Here is a 26,879-nt window from a genome sequence, read left to right on the forward strand (position 1 = left end):
TTCATGCATTCTTTTTTTAATCAAAACTTTGATGTGGATAAGTTTCATAAAAAAAGCAACATTTCCAACAAAAAGCGTTCTTGTCTGGACATTCAGAACGTACAGTGCAGTGTTTTATCTCTTCCTGGGTTCCACATTTCATTATGCAATTTTTGATTGATATGCTGTTTAATATTTGATGACTGTGTTATTTTAAATGTGCATCAGCAATCTGCTGACGCTTATTTCTACTTCTCTCGGTCTTTTCAGGAGATTCAGTTGAGGTACATAGTTGAGATAAATATACTTGTTAAAGCATTTCGGCTAATATCTCAGACACATCTTCACTGATCCGGTCAATAACCCTCAGACACGCTGACTGAATTTGATCAGTCTGGTTTCCAGCGGTCTGGTTGTAGTCCAGTGTCAGGTTTAATAGCAGATCATAAGTTAGTCTGGATTGGTGTTTTATTATCCGAGCTGATGATGGCGATGTTGGGGATCACCTCCATGATGGCTCCTTTCTGCTGGTAATACGGGCTCTCGGAGTCCTCGTCCAGAGAAAACGGTGTGACCGACTTTCTTAGTTTCTGAAACGAGAGAAAAGCACAAATCTGTATCTTCACCGATCCAGTGCTGATCATTCACATATTTTCCAACATTGCACTGGAATGAAATGATCTAGAATTTACTTGAAATGAAATGAGTGAAAATTGTTTCAAAGAAAACATTGATTTAAACATAACATTTTGAAGTAGAAAGACTGAAATAGTATTTTCTTGTAAAATGTACTCCAGTAGGCTAATCTATCTTTAAAAAAATTAAAAAAAATTACTGGATAGGCCCAAATATTCTTAAACTTTTAACTTCGAACTTACCTTTCAACATATTCAACACTTGATCACAAGTGACAGTAAAGACATTTATAATGTTACAAAAGATTCTATTTCAAATAAAAGCTGTTCTTTTGAACTTTCTATTCATCAAAGAATCCTCAAAAATAAAATGCATCACAGTGTCCACAAACATATGAACTGTTTCCAACATTCACTGTAAAAAAAAATTCTGTTAAATTTACGGTAAAAAACTGGCAGCTGTGGTTACCAGAAGTTTACCGTAAAAATTACGGTAGCAACATTTTAGGTTTAGACCTAACCCAAAATTTTCAGTAATAAACCGTATTTAATTATCTGATATAATAATAATAGTCTGTATTAATATCTGTTTTGTACCATTGTAATACACTGACATCCAACAATCACAGCAGTAATGAGTCACATGATCAATCACAGCAGTAATGAGTCACATGATCAATCACAGCAGTAATGAGAGTCACATGATCAATCACAGCTGTTCTTCCACAAGAAAGTTAATACTAATGTATGTATGTATATATATATATATATATAGAAGCTGCACAGTTTCGTTCACACAAACATTAAACACCATCATGGTAACACACATGAAATTTTAAAAATACAATAAACATTAATTTAACAACATTAAATGTAACATAAAACCCTATGTACATAACTGATTAGAAAAAAACTAAGAAAACTATGACGAAACAGTTATTTTAACAAAAATACATCAAATGTGAAGCGTCACGCAGGGAATTGTGGGAATGTCAATTTACAGTTTTTCACTGTAAATTATACAATGACTTTACATTTAACTGTGTTTTACAGTAAAATTACATTAAATGTACCATTAGATCTATCACAGTTATTCACCGTATAGTAAGGAAACTTTATTAACCAATTAACAGTTTTTCACTGTAGCATTTTTACTGTTTTACTGTTAAAATCACTGATTATCATTATAATCATAAATGTTTCTTGAGCATCAAATCATCATATTAGAATAATTTCTGATGGATCATGTGATACTGAAGACTGGAGTAATGATGCTGAAAATTCAGCTTTGATCACAGGAATAAATTACACTTGTTTACTATATATTCACATTTTTTCGCTATTTTTAAATTCTAATAATATTTCACAATTTTGACTGTATTTTTGATCAAATAAATGCAGCCATGGTGAGCATTAAAGATGTCTTTTGAAAAACATTATGGAAAATCTTTCCAACCCCAAACTTTGAAATAATGGCTCCAGCCACTGACCCAGTGGAAGCCCAGACGGAGAGTGGGTCCAGTACCTGAGCGAAGGATCCGGGCAGAACCCAGAGTGTGTGAACGGCTCCTAGAGGAATCCAGATGATGGACGCTAGAGCGATGAGCCAGCCGACAGCCTGAGCCCACGGCGGGTACACGTAATCCTCGTATCGAGCCGGTTTAAACTGGATCACGGAGAACACCAGGATCACCTGGACACACACACATCCCTCTCAGTCCCATCACCAATCCACCTATTATTGAGTCAGAAGAGTGAGGTCGCACTCACGGTTATCAGAACAGGACAGATCACCCACCAGCAGACCCTGAAGAAAATGTTGGGTCTTTTTCCCGTCATCTCTATTAAATTACTGGACAGACGATTCACACCTGGTAACACAGAGCTCAGGTTAACCAAGAAATGGCAATTTGACAAAAAAAATTCATGCTTGTTTTATTTACAATTTTTATTTTTTTTACATTGTGAATAAAGAATCAGATGTTTCTCTCTCACCGTAAAGCCAACAAACACCAATCACTTCAAAAAATGCCAGGAACATGATGGACACGATGGCTGTGTAATGATCCATCAGCTGGAACACGTAGATCCCGACCTGAAGCAGAAGACCATGAGACGTCCATCAACTTCATCAGACACACTTCATCTGAACTTCACAATACAGCCCTGCTTTACAGACATAATTATTCGCGATAACGCAATGAAACATTTGTGCCAAATTGTGGCGACATAATTTAAAACAAAAACATAACCAAAAACAAGAGAGAACCATAACATAACTGGTTATGTTGTAGCCAATGTTTGCTTTTTCCAGTCAGGTTTTTTGCATAGTAAAATAAATCCTGTAGCTGTTGTTACCAAATGTTTTCCCCGAATAATGTTGTCAGATTCAAGTTTTGTTCTTCCCTCATATTTAATATATATACAGTCAAGTCAAGTCAAGTCAAGTATATTTGTATAGCGCTTTTCACAATACAGATTGTATCAAAGCAGCTTCACAGTATTAAATTAAAATAATACAACAAGGTTTGTTTCTAGTGGAATTTATTGATAAAATCAAATTAGATATCCCCAGAATATCCCCAACTGAGCAAGCCAAAGGCAACAGTGGCAAGGAACCGAAAAACTCCATCAAGTGACCTAATAGTGTCCTAAAACTCCATCAGGTGACCCAATGGAGAAAAAAAAACCTTGGGAGAACCCAGGCTCAGTCGGGGGCCAGTTCTCCTCTGGCGTTTATTAACTAGAGGCCGGATTGTAATTTGAACTGTAAGATTAAAAATACTATATGAATGCCTGGCTGAAGAGATGCGACTTTAATCTAGTTTTAAACTACAGACCCTTAATACAGACCCTTTCCAAAAAATTTGAATATCATGGAAAAGTTTATTTATTTCCATAATTCCATTCAGAACGTTAAACTTCCATAGATTATAGATTCAGGGCCCACAACTTAAACGATCTCGAGTATTTAGTTGTTTATTTGTACATAATTTGGGCTTCCAGCTCATAAAACCCACGAAGACAGGATTTCAAAAAATTAGAATATTACATGAAATCACACAGTAATTACACAGTGATACCATGGTCATTGAACCAGGTTTTGGTTCTTTTGGCAGTGTGGACAGGTGCAAATCCTGCTGGGAAATGAAGGAAGCATGAAGTGCTCTGGAAATGTCCTGGTAGACGGCTGCGTTGACTCTGGATGTAATAAAGCACAGTGGACCAAAGTCCTCTTTTCTGATGAGAGCAAATTTTGCATCTCATTTGGAAACCAAGGTCCCAGAGTCTGGAGGAAGAATGGAGAGGCACACAATCCAAGATGCTTGAAGTCCAGTGTGAAGTTTCCACAGTCTGTGTTGGTCATCGGCTGGTGTTGGTCCACTGTGCTGTCCACTCAACGCAGCCGTCTACCAGGACATGTTCAGAGCACTTCATGCTTCCTTCATTTCCCAGCAGGATTTGCACCTGCCCACACTGCCAAAAGAACCCAAACCTGGTTCAGTGACCATGGTATCACTGTGTAATTACTGTGTGATTTCATGTAATATTCTAATTTTTGGAAATCCTGTTTTCGTGGGTTTTATGAGCTGAAAGCCCAAATTATGTACAAATAAACAACGAAATACTTCGAAATACTGAATCTATAATCTATGGAAGTTTAACGTTTTGAATGGAATTATGGAAATAAATAAACTTTTCCATGATATTCAAATTTTTTGGAAAGGGTCTGTATATGAAGAGTTCAGATGCAAAAGCCTCTAAGTGCCATCTGAAATTTTCTTCTAGATTGATCATTTTTATCAAGCTCGTATATTTAAGTTCAGTAATTTCACTTAAATGACAATTAATAGGTAATTTGCATTGCCATTTAAGTGAAATTACTGAACTTAAATATACGAGCTTGATAAAAATGATCATTCTAGAAGAAAATTTCAGATGGCACTTTTTGCATTAGACAATAACATTTAAATGCAAGTGTCATTTATTTAAAATAAATCGTTAACAGTAAATCACTGCAAATTTTTCACTTCTAAGCAAATTACGAAAAGTATATCAGGTCTTGAATCACGTTCAGTCTCTTGTGCGTTACGTGAACACGAGTGCGAAGCTGCTGCAGTTTCACTTCACGGCCACCGGTGTCGCTAAAAACAAGAGTTTCTCAATTCTACACACAGCACCTTTAGTGTTAGTATAAAAGCTAAAAGTAAAATAAAAGTGATCATGTAACCTGCATGACATTAGGGATGCCCATGAGGAACGCCGCACCGCAGACTATGAGCACAACAAACTCCTTGCGTTTGAGGTGTTTCAGGATGGGTTTACTGTAACTGTCCAACAGACTGGTCACCATCACCTCCACCATGGCAAACTACAGAACACCAACACAACAACACAAGGTAAAGTTTAACAGTGTGTTTCTGACAAATGATTCCAACAGCATTCCTCCTGCAAACATTCATGCGTGTGTTGCTAATGTTTTATCATGAACAGAGTGAATGAACAGCTCACATTTATAAATCTTCAGTCATGATAGAATCCTAAAGAAGACATGGCTTCATTTCACTCCAATATATATATAAATTAGGGATGCATTTGGCCGATACCGATAACCGATAATTCTTTATATTTGAAAGCCGATAACCGATATATTGGCTGATAAATCTAAATTTAATTTTTGAGAGCCTGATTACAAAAACAAAAGTCTCACCATTAAAATCCATGTCCCACACACACAATTATAATGATGTTTCATAATAATTGTATAGCTTATATGACAGACTCGCACTGAACTGTGTTTTACTTTTTTGAAGTGATTTCAATCATATTTCAAGCAATTTAAAACCCTCATGTTGAACAGTGCGCATCTGAAGAGTCTCAGCTGGAGGAAATAATACATTATTAATTGGCTTTAATATATCAGACAAATTTTCTTATCGGGCCGATAACGATAACATAAAAAATGATCATATATCGGCCGATACCGATATGGTGGCCGATATATCGTGCATCACTAATATAAATTATATTTTGCATTAAAAAAAAAGAAGCCTGACAGAATTATTTATTTTTTTCTTCTTTTGATCGAGGTTGAAATACTGAATGACCTGGTTATGTTTTTCAAATGTTTTGTGAGATTCACCCCCAAATGATCTCACAAGCAATGTTTAATCATCTATTTACAGTATAATAGGAGCAACTACTGTTGGAATCTCAAGTATAGCATTAAAAAAATGAAAGCAGATCATGTGAACTCGTCTCTTGTTATGCATTAACACTTTTAGAGTTTATGAATACAATAAAAGTTCATTATAAGAACATCATCATGTTAGCATTATATAATGCCACATAAACCAGGTGTGTGTTAGTTAAAGAGTGTCGTCATGATACCTGACTGTCGAGGCCGAGGCAGAGTAACATGAAGAAGAAGAGAACGGCCCACAGAGGAGCGACAGGCATCGTCACAAAGGCTTGTGGGTAAACCACGAACACCAGACCTGGACCTGCATGGAGAATAATCATCATTCATCAACGCTATTCAAGTTATTTTGTTGCAAACATTATAAAAAAAAAAGAAAAAAAAGTAAAGGAATCCACTCTGAAATAACCCACCGTCCACTGCGATCTCACTGACCGGCACGTTCTGAAGGTGAGACATGTAACCAAACGCGGAAAAGATGACAAATCCAGCGAAGATACTAGTCAAGGAATTTGTGATGGAAATGGCCAGAGTGTCTCTACAGTGACGGGAATAAAAAAGGACGAATATGAGATTAAATCAATGTTAATAAATATCTTATTTTATTTCTCTCCGCTCATTGAGCCCTGATGATATAACATTAAATACGTGGCAGTATACATTAATGAGAGCAGTAAATGAATTATCACAGTGATCTTTGCTCTGGAGCAATATAGACAAATACAAGTAGATTTTATATAACTTTCAGGAAAGTAGATTAGAGATGGTGTGTATGCAACAAGACACACAGTATTTAAACTGGAGATGATAATACTGTAACTCACTTGAGGACATTGTTGTTGAAGTTGTTGTAGCTGGACATGGCCATCAGCGAGCCGAAGCCGATCCCGATAGAGTTAAAGATTTGAGCCGCCGCATTAATCCATACCTAAACACACACACATTACACAACGTGTTAATATTGTGAAACAAACATAATGTGTAACTGAATGACAACAGGCACAGCATTGTCTCAAGATCTACACACACATACAGCAGCTTTCCTTTCTCAATCATTCTCATCTTTACCATCATTAGGTCTTTAGTTAGGGCTGCCAAATGTAACATGTTAAAGGTAAACTTAACGTAGGCATAAAAGCAAAATTAAATTAGTCGATACATCATCAATCTTTCTTTCAAAGCATGTTTTTGTCTTACCCTGATTTACTACGGTAAGCCTGTTAATAGTATTTATATAAAACCTGTCGGGATGGTTTTCGTGGGAAATTGCGTACTCGTCCGTGTGTGTCTCGTCATATCCGTAAAGTAAAGTTGTGTGTGTGTGTGTGTGTGTGTGTGTGTGTGTGTGTGTGTGTGTCTGTGGCAAAGGTTAAGAAAGGTTGACATGGAGCCGCTAAATCTCAAATCTCAACCAGAAGGCCAAAAGTGTACCTTTAATTTATGGTATTAATGCAGTTAATGACAATACATAAGTACACTGTAAAAAATATTCTTACTTGCCATTTTTGTCTTGTTTTCCATTACAAATATCAAAAAAATAAAAATAAATCAAGATATATTTACTGAAGAAGCAAAATAAAAAATGTCTCCAAATGAAGAGAGTTTTGCTTAAAACTTTTTTTTCTCCTTTGAATTAAGTTTATTTTTCTGACCTCATTGGTAGATCATTGTTGTTTTAAGCATAAAGTCACTTAATTTTTTTATACATTTTTCATATAAGACTTCTTAAGTCATTCTCGAGTAAATGTATCTTGATTTAAGAATGTTTAGATATTTGTACTAGAAAATCATTTCTTGGAGTGTAGTCGCAACAAAAATCCCCAAAACATAATTTATGCACATTATTTAGTTTCTCCTAATCTAAATGCAGTAATACCAAATGCACTGCTTTTTGTGCATCCAAACAATTATTTTAAAGGGGTGGTATAATGCCCTTTTCACAAGATGTCAAATAAGTCTCTGATGTCCCCAGAGTGTGTGTGTGAAGTTTTAGCTCAAAATACCCCACAGATATTTTTATATAGCATGTTAAAATTGTCACTTTTTGAGGGTGATCAAAAACACAGTTTTTGTGTCTGTCCCTTTAAATGCAAATGAGCTGCTGCTCCCGGCACAGGGGGCGGAGCTTCAAGAGCTTGTGTCCTTTTACCTCACACACACATGCACTGAACATTTCAAAAACTTTTAGCCTTTTATGTTCAAACCGGAGTCAGACAATGATGGAGAGACTCAAGAAGAAGTGACAACATGTAGAAGCAACAGGACATTTCTGAATGGTTAGTTGATGAATTTATGTAGCCGAGGTGTAGTTATCTTCTAGTCATTGATTAGCATATTCTGTCTTGATAATCTATAAATCGTGTTCAGGGGGCGGGGTTTATGTAAATTCTAGGGTTGGTGATGTCACTAACCCGGGAGGAATGTGGTGTAGTCTCTACCAGCCGTTTGTTGTAGTCCTTAAAAAGTGATTTCTTTAAAAGCAAATATCTCCCTTTGCTTTGAACTTTGAGCTTCGTAACTTTGCAGATGTTGTTTATGATCAAACAGCAACATTACACACTAACTAAAGTTAGAAAAGACAAATCATAATCAACCACCCCTTTAACAAAAAAAAAAACCAGAAAAGTATTTTAATGCTAAATGATTGTAATGTATCATCAGCCCTATCTGTGATGTATCCCGCACCTCCACATTAAGGAGCTTGTCCCACTCGGGAATGATGAAGAATCGGATGCCGTCTATGGCTCCCGGCAGCTGCACGTTATTGATCAGCAGAGCCAGAAGAATCACGTATGGAAACAGAGCGGTGAAGTACACAACCTGTGACGAACATGTGTAAAGATCAACTTACAAACATGTGCATGAGAAAAATACAAATAAACGGATAGTAATTAAGGATAAGGTAGGACAATATAAGGTGAGTTTAATTGTCATTAAAATAATATAATGCGGTGCATGACTGTGATTGATGTATTTTCCATCTGTTCATGTCTTGCTGAATCTGCAGTAATGTATTAGCATGGTATTTAGGAGATGGTAACATGATAATACCATGGTGTTCTTTGAAACACCTTGGGGGAAAAAAACACACATAAATGGGTAAATAAAAAAAAAAAAAAAATTAAATATGATAAAAAAATTAATTAATATTTTTTGTATTACATATTGATAAATTAACTTTTTATTTTCCTCAAATTTATTATCACTTTGTATTTTATTTTATTTTACAGCCTAAAGTGGGATTTTCTTTTATGTACGATTTATTTGTGTTTATGTGCTTTTTATTTATTTATTTGAATGATCTCTGTCAATCAGAAAAACTTTCAATTAGACAAAAAAGATCTGCAGAACACATGAAATCAGTATGTGAATGTGACCTGTGTTGTAAAGTAACTTTTAAAAGTAATGCGTTACAATATTGCGTTATTCCCTATAAAAAAGTAACTAATTGCGTTACTTAGTTACTTTTTTGTGGAAAGTGCGTTAATGTGTTACATTACTTTTTCTCATGTTTTTTAATAACAAAAAAAAAAATAGTTTTTTAGCAAATATAAAGGCCCTTTCACACTAAAAGTGAAATGAATAAGCCTCAGGCTGAAGCTAATGCAGATTGACACCTGTACAGTAGAGGGCGCTGCTCAAACAAACCCTTAAAGGAGTCATAATGTAGAAATTTCACTTTTCCACGAGAATCAATGTATGTTATGATTGCATAATGATTGTACACTGGCCGGGAAGCCGATATTTAAAAGTGAAGCGTTTGTTTACCTCAGGGTTTGTAAAATAGGCCACGTGCACGCGCACGAAAAAACGAGATTTTGATTTCTTCCCCTTCTTGACGTCAAGACGGGGGAGGATATACCAAATATGGACACCGCAAACCTATGCCGCGGGAAGCCCGCCCCTCTCCCCCTCTCCCCCTCTCCCCCTCAGATTCAGTTTAGTCGACTCGAGAAAGATGGAGAAACCGAGTGCACACCTGAGATGCTCTGTGGGTGACTGCCACAAACAACATGCAAATGTGTTTTATCTACCAAAAACGGACGAAACTATCAGGGAACAGTGGATGAAATTCATTTTTAATGACGCTGTCCCAACAACTCTTTCAAGTGGCGTATCGTTAGGTGTGTGCGCTAAACATTTTACACCGGAATCATTTACAAATTTGGGGCAATATCAGGCGAACTTGGCCTCGAAGCTCCGTTTGGGAAAAGGTGCCATCCCCACCATCAGGGACTTGCCAGAAATTGAAAAGGTAAGACTGTGTTTTTATTGCTCTACTGTGGTTAACAAATAGCAGCTAACTGCTAATGCGGCTATTGTATGTAACGTTACCTTCGAGGTAAACACGGGGAATGGACTCTACGAATGCTAGCCACATCTTTCCACTTTGTTTTACACTAGCAGCTACAGTAGTGACGGTACAGGAGTCCATGCTCAGTGGCTAAAACTGTTTAAATGCAAGTATGAAAACAATATACCACTAAACATTATTAGCCAAACTCATGCAAAACATGCAGTTTGAAAATAGCTTTCAGTTAGTGGGGCTTCTGTAAGAATGTATCTGGAAATGGTGTATTTTTTCTACGACCAATCAACGCGCCCCTCATTTGCATTATTATAATGACCGTCCACGACAGCCAAAACATCGCATCAGATCTCGCGAGACAATAATGCCTTTAGAAATAAGGGTCTGAGGGGCTCTGTGTTGATTTTTTTTCCACTTTTCTTTTTTAGAAGTGCCTGAAAGACTATAATAGAGCATTGGGTATCCAAGGTAACACAACATTATGACTCCTTTAAGTTCAACACTCTTCAGCAAGAAAAAAGAAACACAAATGTGATGTTAATCTAAAGTCATTCATGGTTGAATTGGATCATCGAAGGTCAGCAGCAAATACGTTGTTTAATAAGGTGACATTAAATAGATAAAGTATATTTGCGATATTTAACACATTTAATTATTGCAGGTTTGCGTGATATTCTAATTGTGCATTTCACTGTGGACAACATGAGGACAAGAGAGCTGTCAGTCAATAAAAGAGAAAGCAAAGTAACTTGCTGAAGGGTTCATTTGCTGAAAAAGTAACAATTATTTGTTGTAAATTTATAAGTAATGCATTACTTTACTAGTTACCTGAAAAAGTAATCTGATTACATAAACTTGTAATGTGTTACCCCCAACAGCAGGTTGATGATGACTGTAGTGTTCTCCGTCTGTTTATTCTTACCTTCCCGGTGGATTTGACCCCTTTAAAGATGCAGAGGTAGACGAGGATCCAGGCCAGCAGAAGCAGGAGGAAGAGCTCCCATCTCAAGACACCCGTCTCCTCCACGCCACTGGTCCTCTCCAGCACCTTTAAACTGGCACACACACACGCACACACACACACTGCAGTCAACATCAGAACACTTCACTGACCAATCAAGCAAGGCCGTAACCATGTCTTGAGCAGTTTTTGTTGTACAAAATGTGTGTATATTTTAATTACCTTCACTCTTAATCATATACCTAATATGCCGAAACAGCACATTCAGTTATGAATTACATGAAATGTGCCAAAAAAAGAAGCACTCTTCTGCATACTTTCAAAAAGTGTACTTAATATGTAAATAACATATACTTTTAATATGCTTAAGTGCAAACTGAATGTTCTGTTTTTGGACACTTATTTGCTGTTAAATAAAATTTTATTAAAATTAAAAATAAATAATATTAAATGCAATTAGTTGAAGTTCTGACCCACTTAAGTAAGATGTTATATTTCTGTTGTCTTTAAAATGTGGTTAAAGTGTACTGCAGAATATACTGGTAAACTAAAATATATTTTGTCAATTCTATGACACGTTTAAAAAATATATACATTTTGATCTTATATATATATATAATTTAATATCCTAATGTCACATTTAGGACATGTATTAATGTATTAAAAAATGTATTACCTTTGTAATCTCAAAACTTACCATGTTATTCAACACATCCAGTTACACACATGTACTTGTACTTTTTAAAGCACAACAAAAGATTATTAAAACATAATCATTTAAAATATACTTTAAAGTAAAACTTTTAATTTGACATTATTAAAAAGTGCACTTCTTAAAGTGTGTTTAGAAACCGTCATGAAAGTGACTCTGAAGTCGTGGCCTTATATTTCATTAATATTATACTAACTGCAAGTACAGATTTTTTATAAATACTTTAATAAAATTTGAGTGCACATTCATTGCAGTGAAGCACACTTTTCACAAGCGGTTGAGTCGTTTGCATCACTAGATATTGTTGGACGTTTAGCATTTCTATTGTAAAACATTAGTTAAAATGTTTCAATATTTAGCTACTTCCAGTAGACTACCTCTAACTCTCACCCTTGAAACTATAGGATCACTATATTGAATTCATGCACAGCTTCTGTGAACGGTAAAGCCCCGCCTCCTTTGATTTGATTGGTCACCTCAATCATTTTGACATTGACGAGAACTGTCAGACCACTGAGGCTGACCAGTCTAAATATCGAAATTTTAAAGTCATCCTGTGGTGAAAATCCAACTTTTAATGTTGTTTATGTGTCTATGTGGTGTTTTTAATGTGCTTTAAGACAAACCGTGTGTAAATTCATAAGTCGACACCATTGCTGAGTATTTTCTGCTTAAAACTGCAGTGAACCAAAGACAGTCTCAAAAACACGCTTTGAAATCGCTGGTGTTTCTGACGTCACAAACTACCTTGTAACCAATCAGATCAACGTGTGATCGTCAACCAGTGGATCTCTGAGCTGAGTGAGTGAGTGGAGGCGGGGCTCATTTGCATATTCATAGAACCGCGCATACTAAATGAGGCAAGGGTGTCGAGTTACATTCAAGCAATTATAAGACATAAAGATGTTTTTTCAAGGAAAAAACTTTTAAATATCATCATTTAAATATGCAATTTTGGTGAGTTTTAAAGGATTAAATGATTGACTTCCATCATTCTAACAACAAACAGAGCGGTGCATAATGGAGAGCAGCATCAAAAATATTAAATATTGGGGGAACAGTTTGGCAGTAGCTGCTTTGAAACAGTCTGTATTGCATAAAGTGCCATAGAGATAAAGGTGCCTTGACTTGATTTTTGTCTATGGTGGTTAAATGATTAAGTTAAGAAGAAGAGGGATGAACACACTTGAAGAACTGCTGGCTGGCGGTGGAGGACGAGGAGCTGTTGCTCGCCCGGTCGGAGCAGTTTGCCGTATTCCATGTGTTATTGCAGTTTTCCCAGAGCAGCTCGCTTCGAAATGAGCTGAACATGTAGTACAGCGCCCATGTGATGATTATATTATAGTATGTGCACATGATGAAAGAGATGGCCACCGTTGCCATGCCAACACCTGGATAGATTGATTACAGGTTACTGACCTTTAGTCGGATTTGAACCATATATTCTCATATCAGTGACAATTATGTCTGTATTGATCTGATTCCCAAGGACTTGTTTGTCAAAACATTTCCATGGTGTTGTGCATTAACATTGCAGTTAATCTCAGGGATTTTAACGTCATGATCATGCATGCTGTTACCTTTCAGCAGGGGACAGGCTTTGGCGAGGGCCAGTACGGGTCCCCTCCGCAGGTACTGGCCCAGTGTCAGCTCCATGTGCAGTAGTGGGATCCCCAACACAACCAGCATGAGCAGGTACGGCAGCAGGAACGCACCTGAGGACGACAGGGACCGCAACAACACTTCACTGAGGATGCACAGGTGATAACATCCAGTCCATTCCAGTCCAGTCCAGTCCAGTCCAGTCCAGTTCAGTCCAGTCCAGTCCAGTCCAGTCCAGTCCAGTCCAGTTCAGTTCAGTTCAGTTCAGTCCAGTCCAGTCCAGTCCAGTCCAGTCCAGTCTAGTCCAGTCCAGTCCAGCCCAGTTCACTTCACTTCACTTCACTTCACTTCACTTCACTTCACTTCACTTCACTTCACTTCACTTCACTTCACTTCACTTCACTTCACTTCAGTCCAGCCCAGCCCAGCCCAGTTCACTTCACTTCACTTCACTTCACTTCAGTCCAGTCCAGTCCAGCCCAGCCCAGCCAAGCCCAGTTCACTTCACTTCAGCCCAGCCCAGCCCAGTTCACTTCACTTCAGTCCAGCCCAGCCCAGTTCACTTCACTTCAGCCCAGCCCAGCCCAGTTCACTTCACTTCACTTCAGTCCAGCCCAGCCCAGCCCAGCCCAGTTCACTTCACTTGACTTCACTTCACTTCACTTCAGTCCAGTCCAGTCCAGCCCAGCCCAGCCCAGCCAAGCCCAGTTCACTTCACTTCAGCCCAGCCCAGCCCAGTTCACTTCACTTCAGTCCAGCCCAGCCCAGTTCACTTCACTTCAGCCCAGCCCAGCCCAGTTCACTTCACTTCACTTCACTTCAGTCCAGCCCAGCCCAGCCCAGCCCAGCCCAGTTCACTTCACTTGACTTCACTTCACTTCACTTCACTTCACTTCACTTCACTTCACTTCACTTCACTTCAGCCCAGCCCAGTTCAGTTCACTTCACTTCACTTCAGCCCAGCCCAGCCCAGTTCACTTCACTTCACTTCAGTCCAGCCCAGCCCAGTTCACTTCACTTCACTTCACTTCACTTCACTTCACTTCACTTCACTTCACTTCACTTCACTTCACTTCACTTCACTTCACTTCACTTCACTTCACTTCACTTCACTTCACTTCAGTCCAGCCCAGCCCAGCCCAGTTCAGTTCAACCATATCATAACAGAAGCTGGTCAAACCTATCAGGTAGAAAAAACTAGTAGAAATAGAAATAGAAAAAACTTCAAAAATATAATTATATATGTATTAATTATATATGTTATAAATATGTATTTGGATTTACATTTATATATTCAGGCATATATATATATATATACTTATTTCCTGTTTGGCCCTTCATAAATAGGCCTATTTAAAAAGGAAATCTGGATATATATACAGAATATATAAATGTAAATACAAATATAGTTATAAATATATAAATGTAAATTATGAATGTATAGATCGACATAGCTAATAATAAAATAAAGAATTAAAACTCTGAACCAGTAGGCCTCTATATATCTATATCTATATCTATATCTATATATATATATACATAAACACATTTTTAGATTACATTAGTAACACTAGTTACACGTAAGCATTATAGCAATATAGAGGTGTCCAGTGTGATCTGAGAGGAATTGCAGTGTCATGGTTGATCTTACACACCATTCCCGTTACAGATAAACTCATTCATCAACACTGTGGATGTGTGGTCATTCTAACGTTTACAGTCTGAAAGGTAAAGGTGAAACGGTTGAATAACAAACTCAGCTGTCATATAGACCTGTGCATGTGCATAATGCCAGTGTTTCCACACCAAAGGGCCACTAAAAATGTGTATTGATTAATTGGTAGACGTCCAAAGTGCCATGAGGAGAAACACGGGACAGGTTATGCTGGTCAGTTGTTTGGTACTCTTTGTAAGTGATGATAAGCATTAGATAAGTTGTGCACTGCGAAAAATGCTTTTTTGTCTTGTTTCCAGTCTAAATATCTAAAGATTCTTAAATCAAGATGCATTTACTAGAAGAGTAAAATGCCATAAGATATTATGTCTTCAAATTTAAGTGAGTTGTTACTTAAAAAAGCTAAATGATCTGCCAACGGGGTCAGAAAAATAATCTTGTTTCTGTTTGCATTAACATTATTTTTCTTACCCCACTGGCAGATAATTGTGCTTGTTTTAAGCAACAACTCTCTTGATTTTGATTGATTTCCCCAGAAAACAAGACATAATATCGTATGGCATTTTACTCATCTAGTAAATGCATCTTGATTTGAGAATTTTTAGATATTTGGACTGCAAATATTTGTTTTAAAGCATTTTCCACAGTGCGTGTCTCACCTCCACCACTCCTATAGCACAGGTACGGGAACCTCCAGATGTTTCCCAGTCCCACCGCACACCCGATCCCAGCCAGAGTGAACTCGATCTGCCTGCTCCATGTGGGTCTGCCGGCCTCCTCGTCCACAGCCATGCTTCTTCACAGCGATACAGGTGTGTGTGAGTGTGTGAAAGCAGACTGAGATTACAGGAGAGAGTCGTGGTGTAATGATTGTTGAGGAGCTGTAATGATTAGCTGGGAGGTGTGGGACAGGGACAAACCACTGCACGTGACGTGATGTTGCTTCTGCTCTTTCAGGGTTACATTGGAGTGTCATGATCATGAACACATTGATTTGTATCAAATCAAATCAAATCAAACTTAAAGCACTGGAAAAAATTATATGATCTATAAGATATGAAGAGTTCAGATGCAAAAGCCTCTAAGTGCCATCTGAAATTTTCTTCTAGAATGATCATTTTTATCAAGCTCGGTAATTTCACTTAAATGACAATTCATAGGTCATTTTCATTGCCATTTAAGTGAAATTACTGAACTTAAATATACGAGCTTGATAAAAATGATCATTCTAGAAGAAAATTTCTCACTTAGAGGCTTTTGCATCTGAACTCTTCATACGTTTTTACATTGCTTTAACTCATCAAAATATTTAAGTTATACACCAATAAGTTATACAAGATTCAACAAATTTTTAAGCCAATTTAGGCAAGGCAAGGCAAGGCAAGTTTATTTATATAGCACATTTCATACACAATGGCAATTCAAAGTGCTTTACATAGAAGAAATTAAAATAATAAAAAGAAATAAGAATAATTAAAACAGTTTAGAAAAATAAAAAATAAAATACAGTACAAACAGTCGGACGAACATTGGCACAGTGCTCAATCAGTAAATGCATAGTTAAACAGATGTGTTTTGAGTCTGGATTTGAATGTGACTACAGTAGGAGCACATCTGATCTCCTCTGGAAGCTGGTTCCAGCTGCGGCTGGCATAATAGCTAAAAGCGGACTCACCATGCTTAGAGTGAACCCTTGGTATTTCAAGCTGATATGATCCTAATGATCTGAGTGATCTGTTGGGTTTATATTCAGTGAGCATATCTGCAATGTATTGAGGTCCTAGGCCATTGAATGATTTATATACCAGTAATAATACTTTAAAATCAATCCTAAATTTAACTGGGAGCCAGTGTAAAGACCTGAGGACTAGTGTGATATGTTCATATGTTCTGGTTCTGCTCAGAATCCTGGCGGCAGCGTTCTGTATGAGCTGCAACTGTCTTATGGTCTTTTTGGGAAGGCCAGTGAGGAGTCCATTACAATAATCCACCCTGCTGGTGATGAAAGCATGCACAAGTTTCTCTAAGTCTTGTCTGGAAACAAAGCATCTAATTCTTGCAATATTTTTCAGATGATAGTATGCTGATTTAGTTATTGCTTTGACATGACTACTGAAACTAAGGTCTGACTCTAGTGTCACACCAAGATTCCTGACTTGATTTTTGGTTGTTTGACCCCTAGAGTGAAGGTATGCGTTCACCTTGAGAACTTCATCTTTGTTTCCAAACGCAATGACTTCAGTTTTGTCTTTGTTTAACTGAAGAAAGTTTTGACACATCCAACTGTTGACTTCATCAATGCATTGGCACAGGGAGTCAATGGGGCTATAATCGTTGGGCGATAGGGCTAAGTAGAGCTGTGTGTCGTCTGCATAGCTGTGGTAAGCAATTTGGTTCTTTCTCATTATTTGGCTCATTGGGAGCATATACAGGTTGAACAGGAGTGGCGCAAGAATTGAGCCTTGAGGGACTCCGCATGTCATGGATGTCCACTCAGACTTATGGTCTCCTATACTCACATTATAACCTCTCCCATCTAAGTATGACCTGAACCATTTTAGGACTATCCCAGAAAGCCCCACCCAGTTTTCCAGCCTGTCCAGAAGTATGTTGTGATCGACAGTGTCAAATGCAGCACTGAGGTCGAGTAGTACCAGCACTGATAATTTGCCTGAATCAGTATTTAAGCGAATATCGTTTATTATCTTTATGAGCGCTGTCTCTGTGCTGTGGTGCGGTCGGAAACCAGATTGAAAATTGTCAAAGTATCCATTCGAGCATAAGAATTTGTTCAGCTGATTGAAGACAACTTTTTCAATGATCTTACCTATGAAAGGAAGATTTGAGATCGGTCTATAGTTGCTTAATATGGTCTTATCCAGATTGCTCTTTTTCAGGAGGGGCTTGACAACTGCAAGTAATTTAAGTTGAAATGACTTAAACATCCAAGTTGATTGCACTTAATTTTTTTTTTTACAGTGCACTTTAAAACAACCAAAGTGGACCAAAAGAAAAAATAAACAAAAAACATAAAATACATACTTTATGTAAAGCATATAATACAGACAAAACAAATCAAGAGACATAAAACATAGTAAAAAATAAAATAAACAAAATGTCAACGTCAGGTGTCAAAGGCCAAGGAGAAAAGTGATTTAAAAGCAGATGGTGAAGAGGCAAGAGGAAGATCGTTCCACAGTTTAGGAGTGCAAATATTGTTATTCTTCTAATATTTTTGTTTTTGTATTGAGAACCAAGCTTATTGGACCAACAAGAGTACATATAACCAAACACGTCAGGGAAAGAAAAAAATAGAAAAACATTGTATCTCTTAATCAGTTGCATTTCTCGTATTGCTTTTAAGTTCTTACTTTTAGATATTGTTTCCAAATGGGTTAGGGTTAGGGCTCCGTCCTTCGGATGAGACGTTAAACCGAGGTCCTGACTCTCTGTGGTCATTAAAAATCCCAGGATGTCTTTCGAAAGAGTAGGGGGTGTTACCCCGGCATCCTGGCCAAATTTGCCCCTTGGCCTCTGTCCATCATGGCCTCCTAATCATCCTCATATACTGATTGGCTTCATCACTCTGTCTCCTCTCCACCAGTAAGCTGGTGTGTGGTGTGCGTTCTGGCGCAATATGGCTGTATATATATATGTAATGAAGTAAGTAGTAAGTAGTAAATGTATTTTAATGTCAGTTCAAATACAGGCATTTTCTCAAACCATTTGACTTTCTGAATAAAATAACGAGCACATATAATAATTACATTTAAAATAAATATTTTTATCACCATCCAATGAGAAACACATTGACATCAAATCAGCGTCTAACACTGTAAAAAAATGATTTTTTGGTGAAGTAAATACTACTGAAAAAAACCAATGTAATTTACATGAAAAAGTTAGTTCAGGCAAGAATTAAAAAAAACTAAGTAAATTCCATATCAGTACTTAATTCAAGCGAGTAGAAATGAAAGCGTAAATATCAACTCAATAAAATTAAGTAAAAATGACTCAACTTTTCTGATACTGGGGTTCCCATCATGCACTGGACCTTGAATAATTAATGAGGTTCATTTTTCACTGGTTTCCAGCTGTATTTACACTGTTTTATCATTGCTTTTGTTGTCAGGATTAGCAACTTGCCATTTTGTGACATTTCGAGTAAATTTTCTGCTCAAAATGACACATTCAAACACAAAAATGATCCATCAAATGTTACCGTCATTGTGTATTGTCTACCAAGTATTGAGGTCTTTGCATTCACATGAGGTTTAATATCTGACATAATGTAGTATAAATTACTTAGATAATCTAAGTAAAGCACATACTATAAATGACTGGTATAATTCAATATTATTGTTTGAGTGAAATGTAATGCAAAGGAAATTTCAACTAAATTGATATTAATCAACCTTTTACTAGCCAAGTTAAAATTACTTATTTTCTTTGTTACTTTCACTTAACTAGGTTAAGTAAAGTTTACTTAATTCCATATTCCAAGTAAATTTAACTTAAAGATTTCTAATTAAAGCTACTGATAAATATGTTTAGGTTTTTACTTGGCAAACTTTGTAAATTTACTAGCATTTTCTGAGTGAAAAAACTTAGCAAGCTTTTTTCAAGTAAATCCTACTCCAAATTTTTTTCAGTGTAGATTAACAATAGTCTTAGCTTCTTTTCGTTAATAATCTTTCAAATTTCAAACCATAGGACATTCCCAAAATAAATGATTGTGCTCCGTAATGTTTTTAGTGGCTTCTCTACAAAAACGTGGACATTAACTTTAAAGCGCTGAACCGTAGGAAACTGATGTTCTTCTTAGCTGTTTACCTGATGGATCAGGGGTCTCACACATTCATATAAAATAGCTCACTTATGCCATGCAAAATCAACTGGATTTTAGGGCATAGATGCATATGGATAACCATGTGAAATTGTGAATGTAGCGCCATCTTGAGGCAGAATTTGGTACTTAACCTCTAGATGGAATTTGTATTTTATAAACTTGTTATTTGTGTGCATGTTTGCTTGTCAATCAATCTTTATTTGTGGAGAAAGTGAATAATGCATGAATCTATGGGAAGCCGTTCATGAAATAATTAATGTGTAGTGTGTGAATATGGTTTGGTTTACTGGTTGAATGTATGGTTTAATGACAAACACATTGGTTTATAATACATTGGTATAACCAGACATATACTGGTTTAGATACATCGGTCTGATCAAGTGTACATGGGTTTGCTCCTTTATACACTGGTTTGTTCAAGTAAACATTGGGCTCCTCAAATATGCATTGGTTTCCCCAACTATATATTGGTTTAGATACATCGTTTCCTCAACTATATATTGGTTTAGATACATTGGTTTCCTCAACTATATATTGGTTTAGATACATTGGTTTCCTCAACTATATATTGGTTTAAATACATTGGTTTCCTCAACTATATATTGGTTTAGATACATTGGTTTCCTCAACTATATACTGGTTTGTCAGTTTCCTCAACTATATATTGGTTTGTATATATCGGTTTCCTCAACTATATATTGGTTTAGATACATTAAACTTTGTTCATTTATACATTTGTTTGTCGAAATACATGTTGTTGGCTCAAATGTGTATTGGGCACATTGGGATTTTGGGGGACACATTAGTTTGCTGGTGAATTGATGGGGTTATCACAACTGTTTTCTACATGTCAAAATATTGTTTTATTAATTTAAACAAGAGGTATAACTAAAAGAGTGTATAGAGTGCACATCATTTGCTTAAGTATTTTAATTAATACAGCCAGGTACTGTCTTTAGATCCCTTGGAAGTATGGATAAACTCTAGGTAACTTTTGTGATGCATGTTCAAGAGCAATTAGATATATTTAAAAAATAAATGAATAAATAATAATAATAATAATAATAATAATAATAATATATATATATAGAATCGGGCATTTATATAGCGCTTTCATATGTACTACTGTACACCCAAAGCACTTTACAATCATGTCAGGGGATCTCTCCTCAACCACCACCAGTGGTTATATATATATTATTTTAAGATGTTTGGCAGCTGTTGAGTTGGGTGCCAGTGAATTGTCTTTCCATCCATCCATCTTCTTCCGCTTATCTGGGGCCAGGTCGCGGGGGCAGGAGTCTAAGCAGAGATGCCCAGACTTCCCTCTCCCTAGACACTTCCTTCAGCTCTTCCGGGGTGACACCGAGGCGTTCCCAGGCCAGCCAGGAGACATAATCCCTCCAGCGCGTCCTAAGTCTTCCTCGGCATCTCCTCCCGGTGGGACGCGCCCAGAACACCTCCCCGAGAAGGCGTCCAGGAGGCATCTGGAACAGCCGCCTGAATCTGGGATCTTGTCCTTTCGGTCATGACCCACAGCTCATGACCATAGGTGAGAGTACGAACGTAGACTGACCGGTAAATCGAGAGCTTCGCCTTGCAGCTCAGCTCCTTCTTCACCACGACAAACCGGTACGTCGACCGCATTACTGCAGAAGCTGCACCGATCCATCTGTCAATCTCCCGTTCCATCCTTCCCTCACTCGTGAACAAGACCCCAAGATACTTCAACTCCTCCACTTGAGGCAGGAACTCTCCACCAACTTGAAGTGGGCAAGCCACCCTTTTCTGACTGAGAATCATGGCCTCGGATTTGGAGGTGCTGATTCTCATCCCAGCTGCTTCACACTCGGCTGCAAACTGTCCCAGTGCATGCTGAAGGTCTTGGTCTGATGGGGCCAACACGACAACATCATCCGCAAAAAGCAGAGACGAAATCGTGTAGTCCCCATAACTGACACCCTCTGGCCCCTGGCTGTGCCAAGAAATTCTGTCCATAAAAATTATGAACAGAACCGGCGACAAAGGGCAGCCCTGCCGGAGTCCAACATGCACTGGGAACAAGTCTGACTTACTGCCGGCAATGCGAACCAAGCTCCTTCTCCAGTCGTACAGGGACCAGACAGCCCTTAGCAATGGGCCCCGGACCCTATACTCCCAGAGCACCCTCCACAGGATGCCACGAGGGACACAGTCGAATGCCTTCTCCAAATCCACAAAGCACATGTTGATTGGTTGGGCAAACTCCCACGAACCCTCCAGCACCCTGGAGAGGGTATAGAGCTGGTCCAGTGTTCCACGACTGGGACAAAAACTGCACTGTTCCTCCTGAATCCGAGGCTCTACTATCGGCCGAATTTTCCTCTCCAGTACTCTGTAGTTGAATCACACCCTCCGGTCCTCCTTCTTAAAAAGAGGGACCACCACCCCGGTCTGCCAGCCCAAAGGTACTGTCCCCGACCGCCACGCAATGTTGCAAAGGCGCGTCAGCCAAGACAGTCCCACAACATCTAGAGATGTTGACAACATCCAGCTTCTTGACTACTTCGGTGACTTTAGCTTGGGTGATGGATGAGTCCACCTCTGAGCCCTCGGCCTCTGCTTCCTCAATGGAAGATGTGTCGGTGGGATTGAGGAGATCCTCGAAGTATTCCTTCCACCGTCCGACGACATCCCTAGTTGAGGTCAACAGCTGCCCACTTCCACTATAAACAGTGTTGGTAGGGTACTGCTTCCCCCTCCTGAGGCGCCGGACGGTTTGCAAGAATCTCTTCGAGGCCAACTGGTAGTCCTTCTCCATGGCCTCACCAGGCTAGATTTTTTTCCTCCCCAACCACCCGGGCTGCAGTCCGCTTGGCCTGCCGGTACCCGTCAGCTGCCTCAGGAGTCCCACAAGCCAGCCAGGCCCAACAGGACTCCTTCTTCAGCTTGACGGCATCCCTTACTTCCGGTGTCCACCACCGGATTCGGGGATTGCCGCCTCGACAGGCACCGGAGACCTTACGGCCACAGCTCCGAGTGGCCGTGTCGACAATGGAGGTGGAGAACATGGTCCACTCGGACTCAATATCTCCAGACTCCCTCGGGATCCGGTCCGGTCTATCCGCTGGAGGTGGGAGTTGAAGATCTCTCTGACAGGAGACTCGGCCAAACGTTCCCAGCAGACCCTCACAGTACGTTTGGGTCTGCCGAGTCTGTTCAGCTCCTCCCCCGCCATCATATCCAACTCACCACCAGGTGGTGATCAGTTGACAGCTCCGCCCCTCTCTTCACCTGAGTGTTCAAAACATACGGCAGCCAAAGTCGATCATTGACCTCCGGTCTAGGGTGTCCTGGTGCCACGTGCACTGATGGACACCCTTATGCTTGAACATGGTGTTCATTATGGACAAGCTGTAACTAGCGCAGAAGTCCAATAACAGAACACCGCTCGGGTTCAGATCAGGGGGGCTGCTCCTCCCAATAACGCCCCTCCAGGTGTCACTGTCACTGGCCACGTGGGCATTGAAGTCCCCCAGTAGAGCGACGGAGTAACCAGTCGGTGCACTTTCCAGTACCCCTCCCAGAGACCCCAAGAAGGCCGGGTACTCTACACTGCCGTTTGGCCCATAGGCGCACACGACAGTGAGAGACCTATCCCCGACCCGAAGGCGCAGGGAAGCGACCCTCTCGTTCACCGGGGTGAACTCCAACATATGGCGGCTGAGCTGGGGGGCTATAAGCAAACCCACACCAGCCCGCCACCTCTCACCATGGGCAACTCCAGAGTGGTAGAGAATCCATCCTCTCTCTTAAGGAGTGTGGTTCCAGAGCCCAAGCTGTGCGTGGAGGTGAGCCCGATGTGATCTCTAGTCGGTACCTCTCAACCTCACGCACACTCTCAGGCTCCTTCCCCACCAGTGAGGTGATGTTCCACATCCCTAAAGCTATACACTATGCCCCTTACAGTCCCTTCTGCAGGTGGAGAGCCCACGGGAGAGCGGCCCCACGTCACTCCTTCGGACTGAGCCCGGCTGGGCCCCATGGGGGGAGGCCCGGCCACCAGGCGCTCGCATGTGAGCTCCAACCCCGGGCCTGGCTCCAGGGTGGGGCCCCAGCTGCGCCATGCTGAGCGACGCCACAGTCCTTGTTTTTGCTTGTAACATAAAGGGTTTATGAACCGCTCTTAGTCTGACCCGTCACCTAGGACCTGTTTGCCTTGGGAGACCCTAACAGGGGCAGTATAGCCCCGGACAACATAGCTCCTAGGATCGTTCGGGTACTCAAACCCCCCTTTAAAAACTCATAATCCATAGCTGACATAATTATTGTCTATTATTATTATTATTATTATTATATATTTGTTGTCTTTAAAACAAATATATAATAACAGACAATAATTATGTCAGCTACGGATTATGAGTATGGTATGGATCTAAAATGAAAGATTATAGTAGTACAGGCACACGCTTGAATTCACTTTGGCATAATGCTGCTTTTTATAATACTGATATGCAAAAACAACCCTTAGCCCACTTCTTCGTGTACTGTTTCCTGCAGGCCTGGTATGACATATGACCTCTCCTCTATATTCCTCAATTCTCAGTATGTGTTCATCCTATTAGCTTGTATTTGCTTAAAAATATAATTTATCATAATTTCCTTAACTGCTTAAAAATAGAATTTATTATAATTCCCTCAATTGTCTGTTATTACTTATATTTTGGATATACCGTATTTTACCGTATCCACCATAATTGTCAGCTCAAATTATCCAGTTGTGCAATCTTCCCCCAATGCTCATAGGAAAAAACATCTCAAATACTCATAAAAATATTTGTAACATATATAATTCAATTATATATATATATATTTTTTTTTTGGTCATGAATGCATAAAACCAGCACACTATGTGCATATCTTTGAAGAAACTGTCAGAATATACAAATGCTTTATTTTTTTATAAAAATCAACAGGCCTGATCAAAAATGTTTTCATTAAACTCCTACTTCTTCTTTGTGTCTGTGTTGTTAATTTATTACTGTGTACGACTAACTCCCGACAATTTCACATGAGTAACAAAGAAATCACTCAAGGAAATACACTTTGGATGAATCAATATGTTAAGGAGTGTATATTAATTAAAATACTTAAGCAAATGATGTGCACTCTATACACTCTTTTAGTTATACCTTGTGACAACCCCATCAACTTACCAGCAAACCAATGTGTTCTTTCCAATTTACATTTGAGCCAACAACATGTATTTTGACAAACCAATGTATAAATTAACAAACTTTATTGTATCTAAACCAATGTATGAGCCAACCAATGTATCTAAACCAATATATAGTTGAGGAAACCAATGTATCTAAACCAGTATATAGTTGAGGAAACCGATGTATCTAATCCAATATATAGTTGAGGAAACCAATGTATCTAAACCAATATATAGTTGAGGAAACCGATGTATACAAACCAATATATAGTTGAGAAAACCAATGTATAGTTGAGGAAACCAATATATAGTTGAGGAAACCGATGTATAGTTGAGGAAACCAATATATAGTTGAGGAAACCGATGTATAGTTGAGGAAACCGATGTATCTAAACCAATATATAGTTGAGGAAACCGATGTATAGTTGAGGAAACCAATATATAGTTAAGGAAACCGATGTATAGTTGAGGAAACCAATTTATAGTTGAGGAAACCAATGTATACAAACCAATATATAGTTGAGGAATCCAATGTATATCCGAGCCAACCAATGTATCTAACCAAAATATACTTGAAGAAAACAATATATTTACAAACCAATGTATAACTGAAGAAACCAATAAATACTTGAGGAAACCGATGTATCTAAACCAATATATAGTTGAGGAAACCAATGTATCTAAACCAATATATAGTTGAGGAAACCGATGTATACAAACCAATATATAGTTGAGAAAACCAATGTATAGTTGAGGAAACCAATATATAGTTGAGGAAACTGATGTATAGTTGAGGAAACCAATATATAGTTGAGGAAACCGATGTATAGTTGAGGAAACCAATATATAGTTGAGGAAACCGATGTATAGTTGAGGAAACTGATGTATCTAAACCAATATATAGTTGAGGAAACCGATGTATAGTTGAGGAAACCAATATAGAGTTGAGGAAACCGATGTATAGTTGAGGAAACCAATATATAGTTGAGGAAACCGATGTATCTAAACCAATATATAGTTGAGGAAACCAATGTATCTAAACCAATATATAGTTGAGGAAACCGATGTATACAAACCAATATATAGTTGAGAAAACCAATGTATAGTTGAGGAAACCAATATATAGTTGAGGAAACCGATGTATAGTTGAGGAAACCAATATATAGTTGAGGAAACCGATGTATAGTTGAGGAAACCGATGTATCTAAACGGTGGTGTAGCGCAATGGATAAGACACATGCCTTTGGTGTGAGAGACCCGGGTTCGAATCCACTGTGAGACACCAGTGTGTCCCTGAGCAAGACACTTAACCCCTAGTTGCTCCAGAGGCGTGCGACCTCTGACATATATAGCAATTGTAAGTCGCTTTGGATAAAGCGTCAGCTAAATGAATAAATGTAAATGTAAACCAATATATAGTTGAGGAAACCGATGTATAGTTGAGGAAACCAATATATAGTTGAGGAAACCGATGTATCTAAACCAATATATAGTTGAGGAAACTGATGTATCTAAACCAATATATAGTTGAGGAAACCAATGTATCTAAACCAATATATAGTTGAGGAAACCGATGTATACAAACCAATATATAGTTGAGAAAACCAATGTATAGTTGAGGAAACCAATATATAGTTGAGGAAACCGATGTATTCAAACCAATATATAGTTGAGAAAACCAATGTATAGTTGAGGAAACCAATATATAGTTGAGGAACCCGATGTATAGTTGAGGAAACCAATATATAGTTGAGGAAACC

The 26,879-nt window shown here is 38.5% G+C and overlaps 1 protein-coding gene across 1 annotated transcript; it reads right to left on the bottom strand.

Moving 5' to 3' along the window:
* Positions 1–2: 2 nt before the first annotated feature.
* LOC311293786 (sodium- and chloride-dependent GABA transporter ine) lies at positions 3–15,865 on the bottom strand (the record flags this gene model as incomplete). Its single annotated transcript, XM_084414272.1, has 13 exons — positions 3–569; positions 2,140–2,307; positions 2,385–2,485; positions 2,610–2,709; positions 4,846–4,986; positions 6,006–6,118; positions 6,228–6,352; positions 6,639–6,742; positions 8,500–8,634; positions 11,046–11,178; positions 12,983–13,187; positions 13,377–13,511; positions 15,733–15,865. 13 exons carry the CDS (start codon positions 15,863–15,865, stop codon positions 423–425), a joined length of 1,740 nt encoding a protein of 579 aa, XP_084270398.1. The 3' UTR covers positions 3–422.
* Positions 15,866–26,879: the final 11,014 nt, after the last annotated feature.

The sequence above is a fragment of the Rutilus rutilus genome, assembly GCF_951802725.1.
Source record: "Rutilus rutilus genome assembly, chromosome: 7".
NCBI lineage: Eukaryota > Metazoa > Chordata > Actinopteri > Cypriniformes > Leuciscidae > Rutilus > Rutilus rutilus.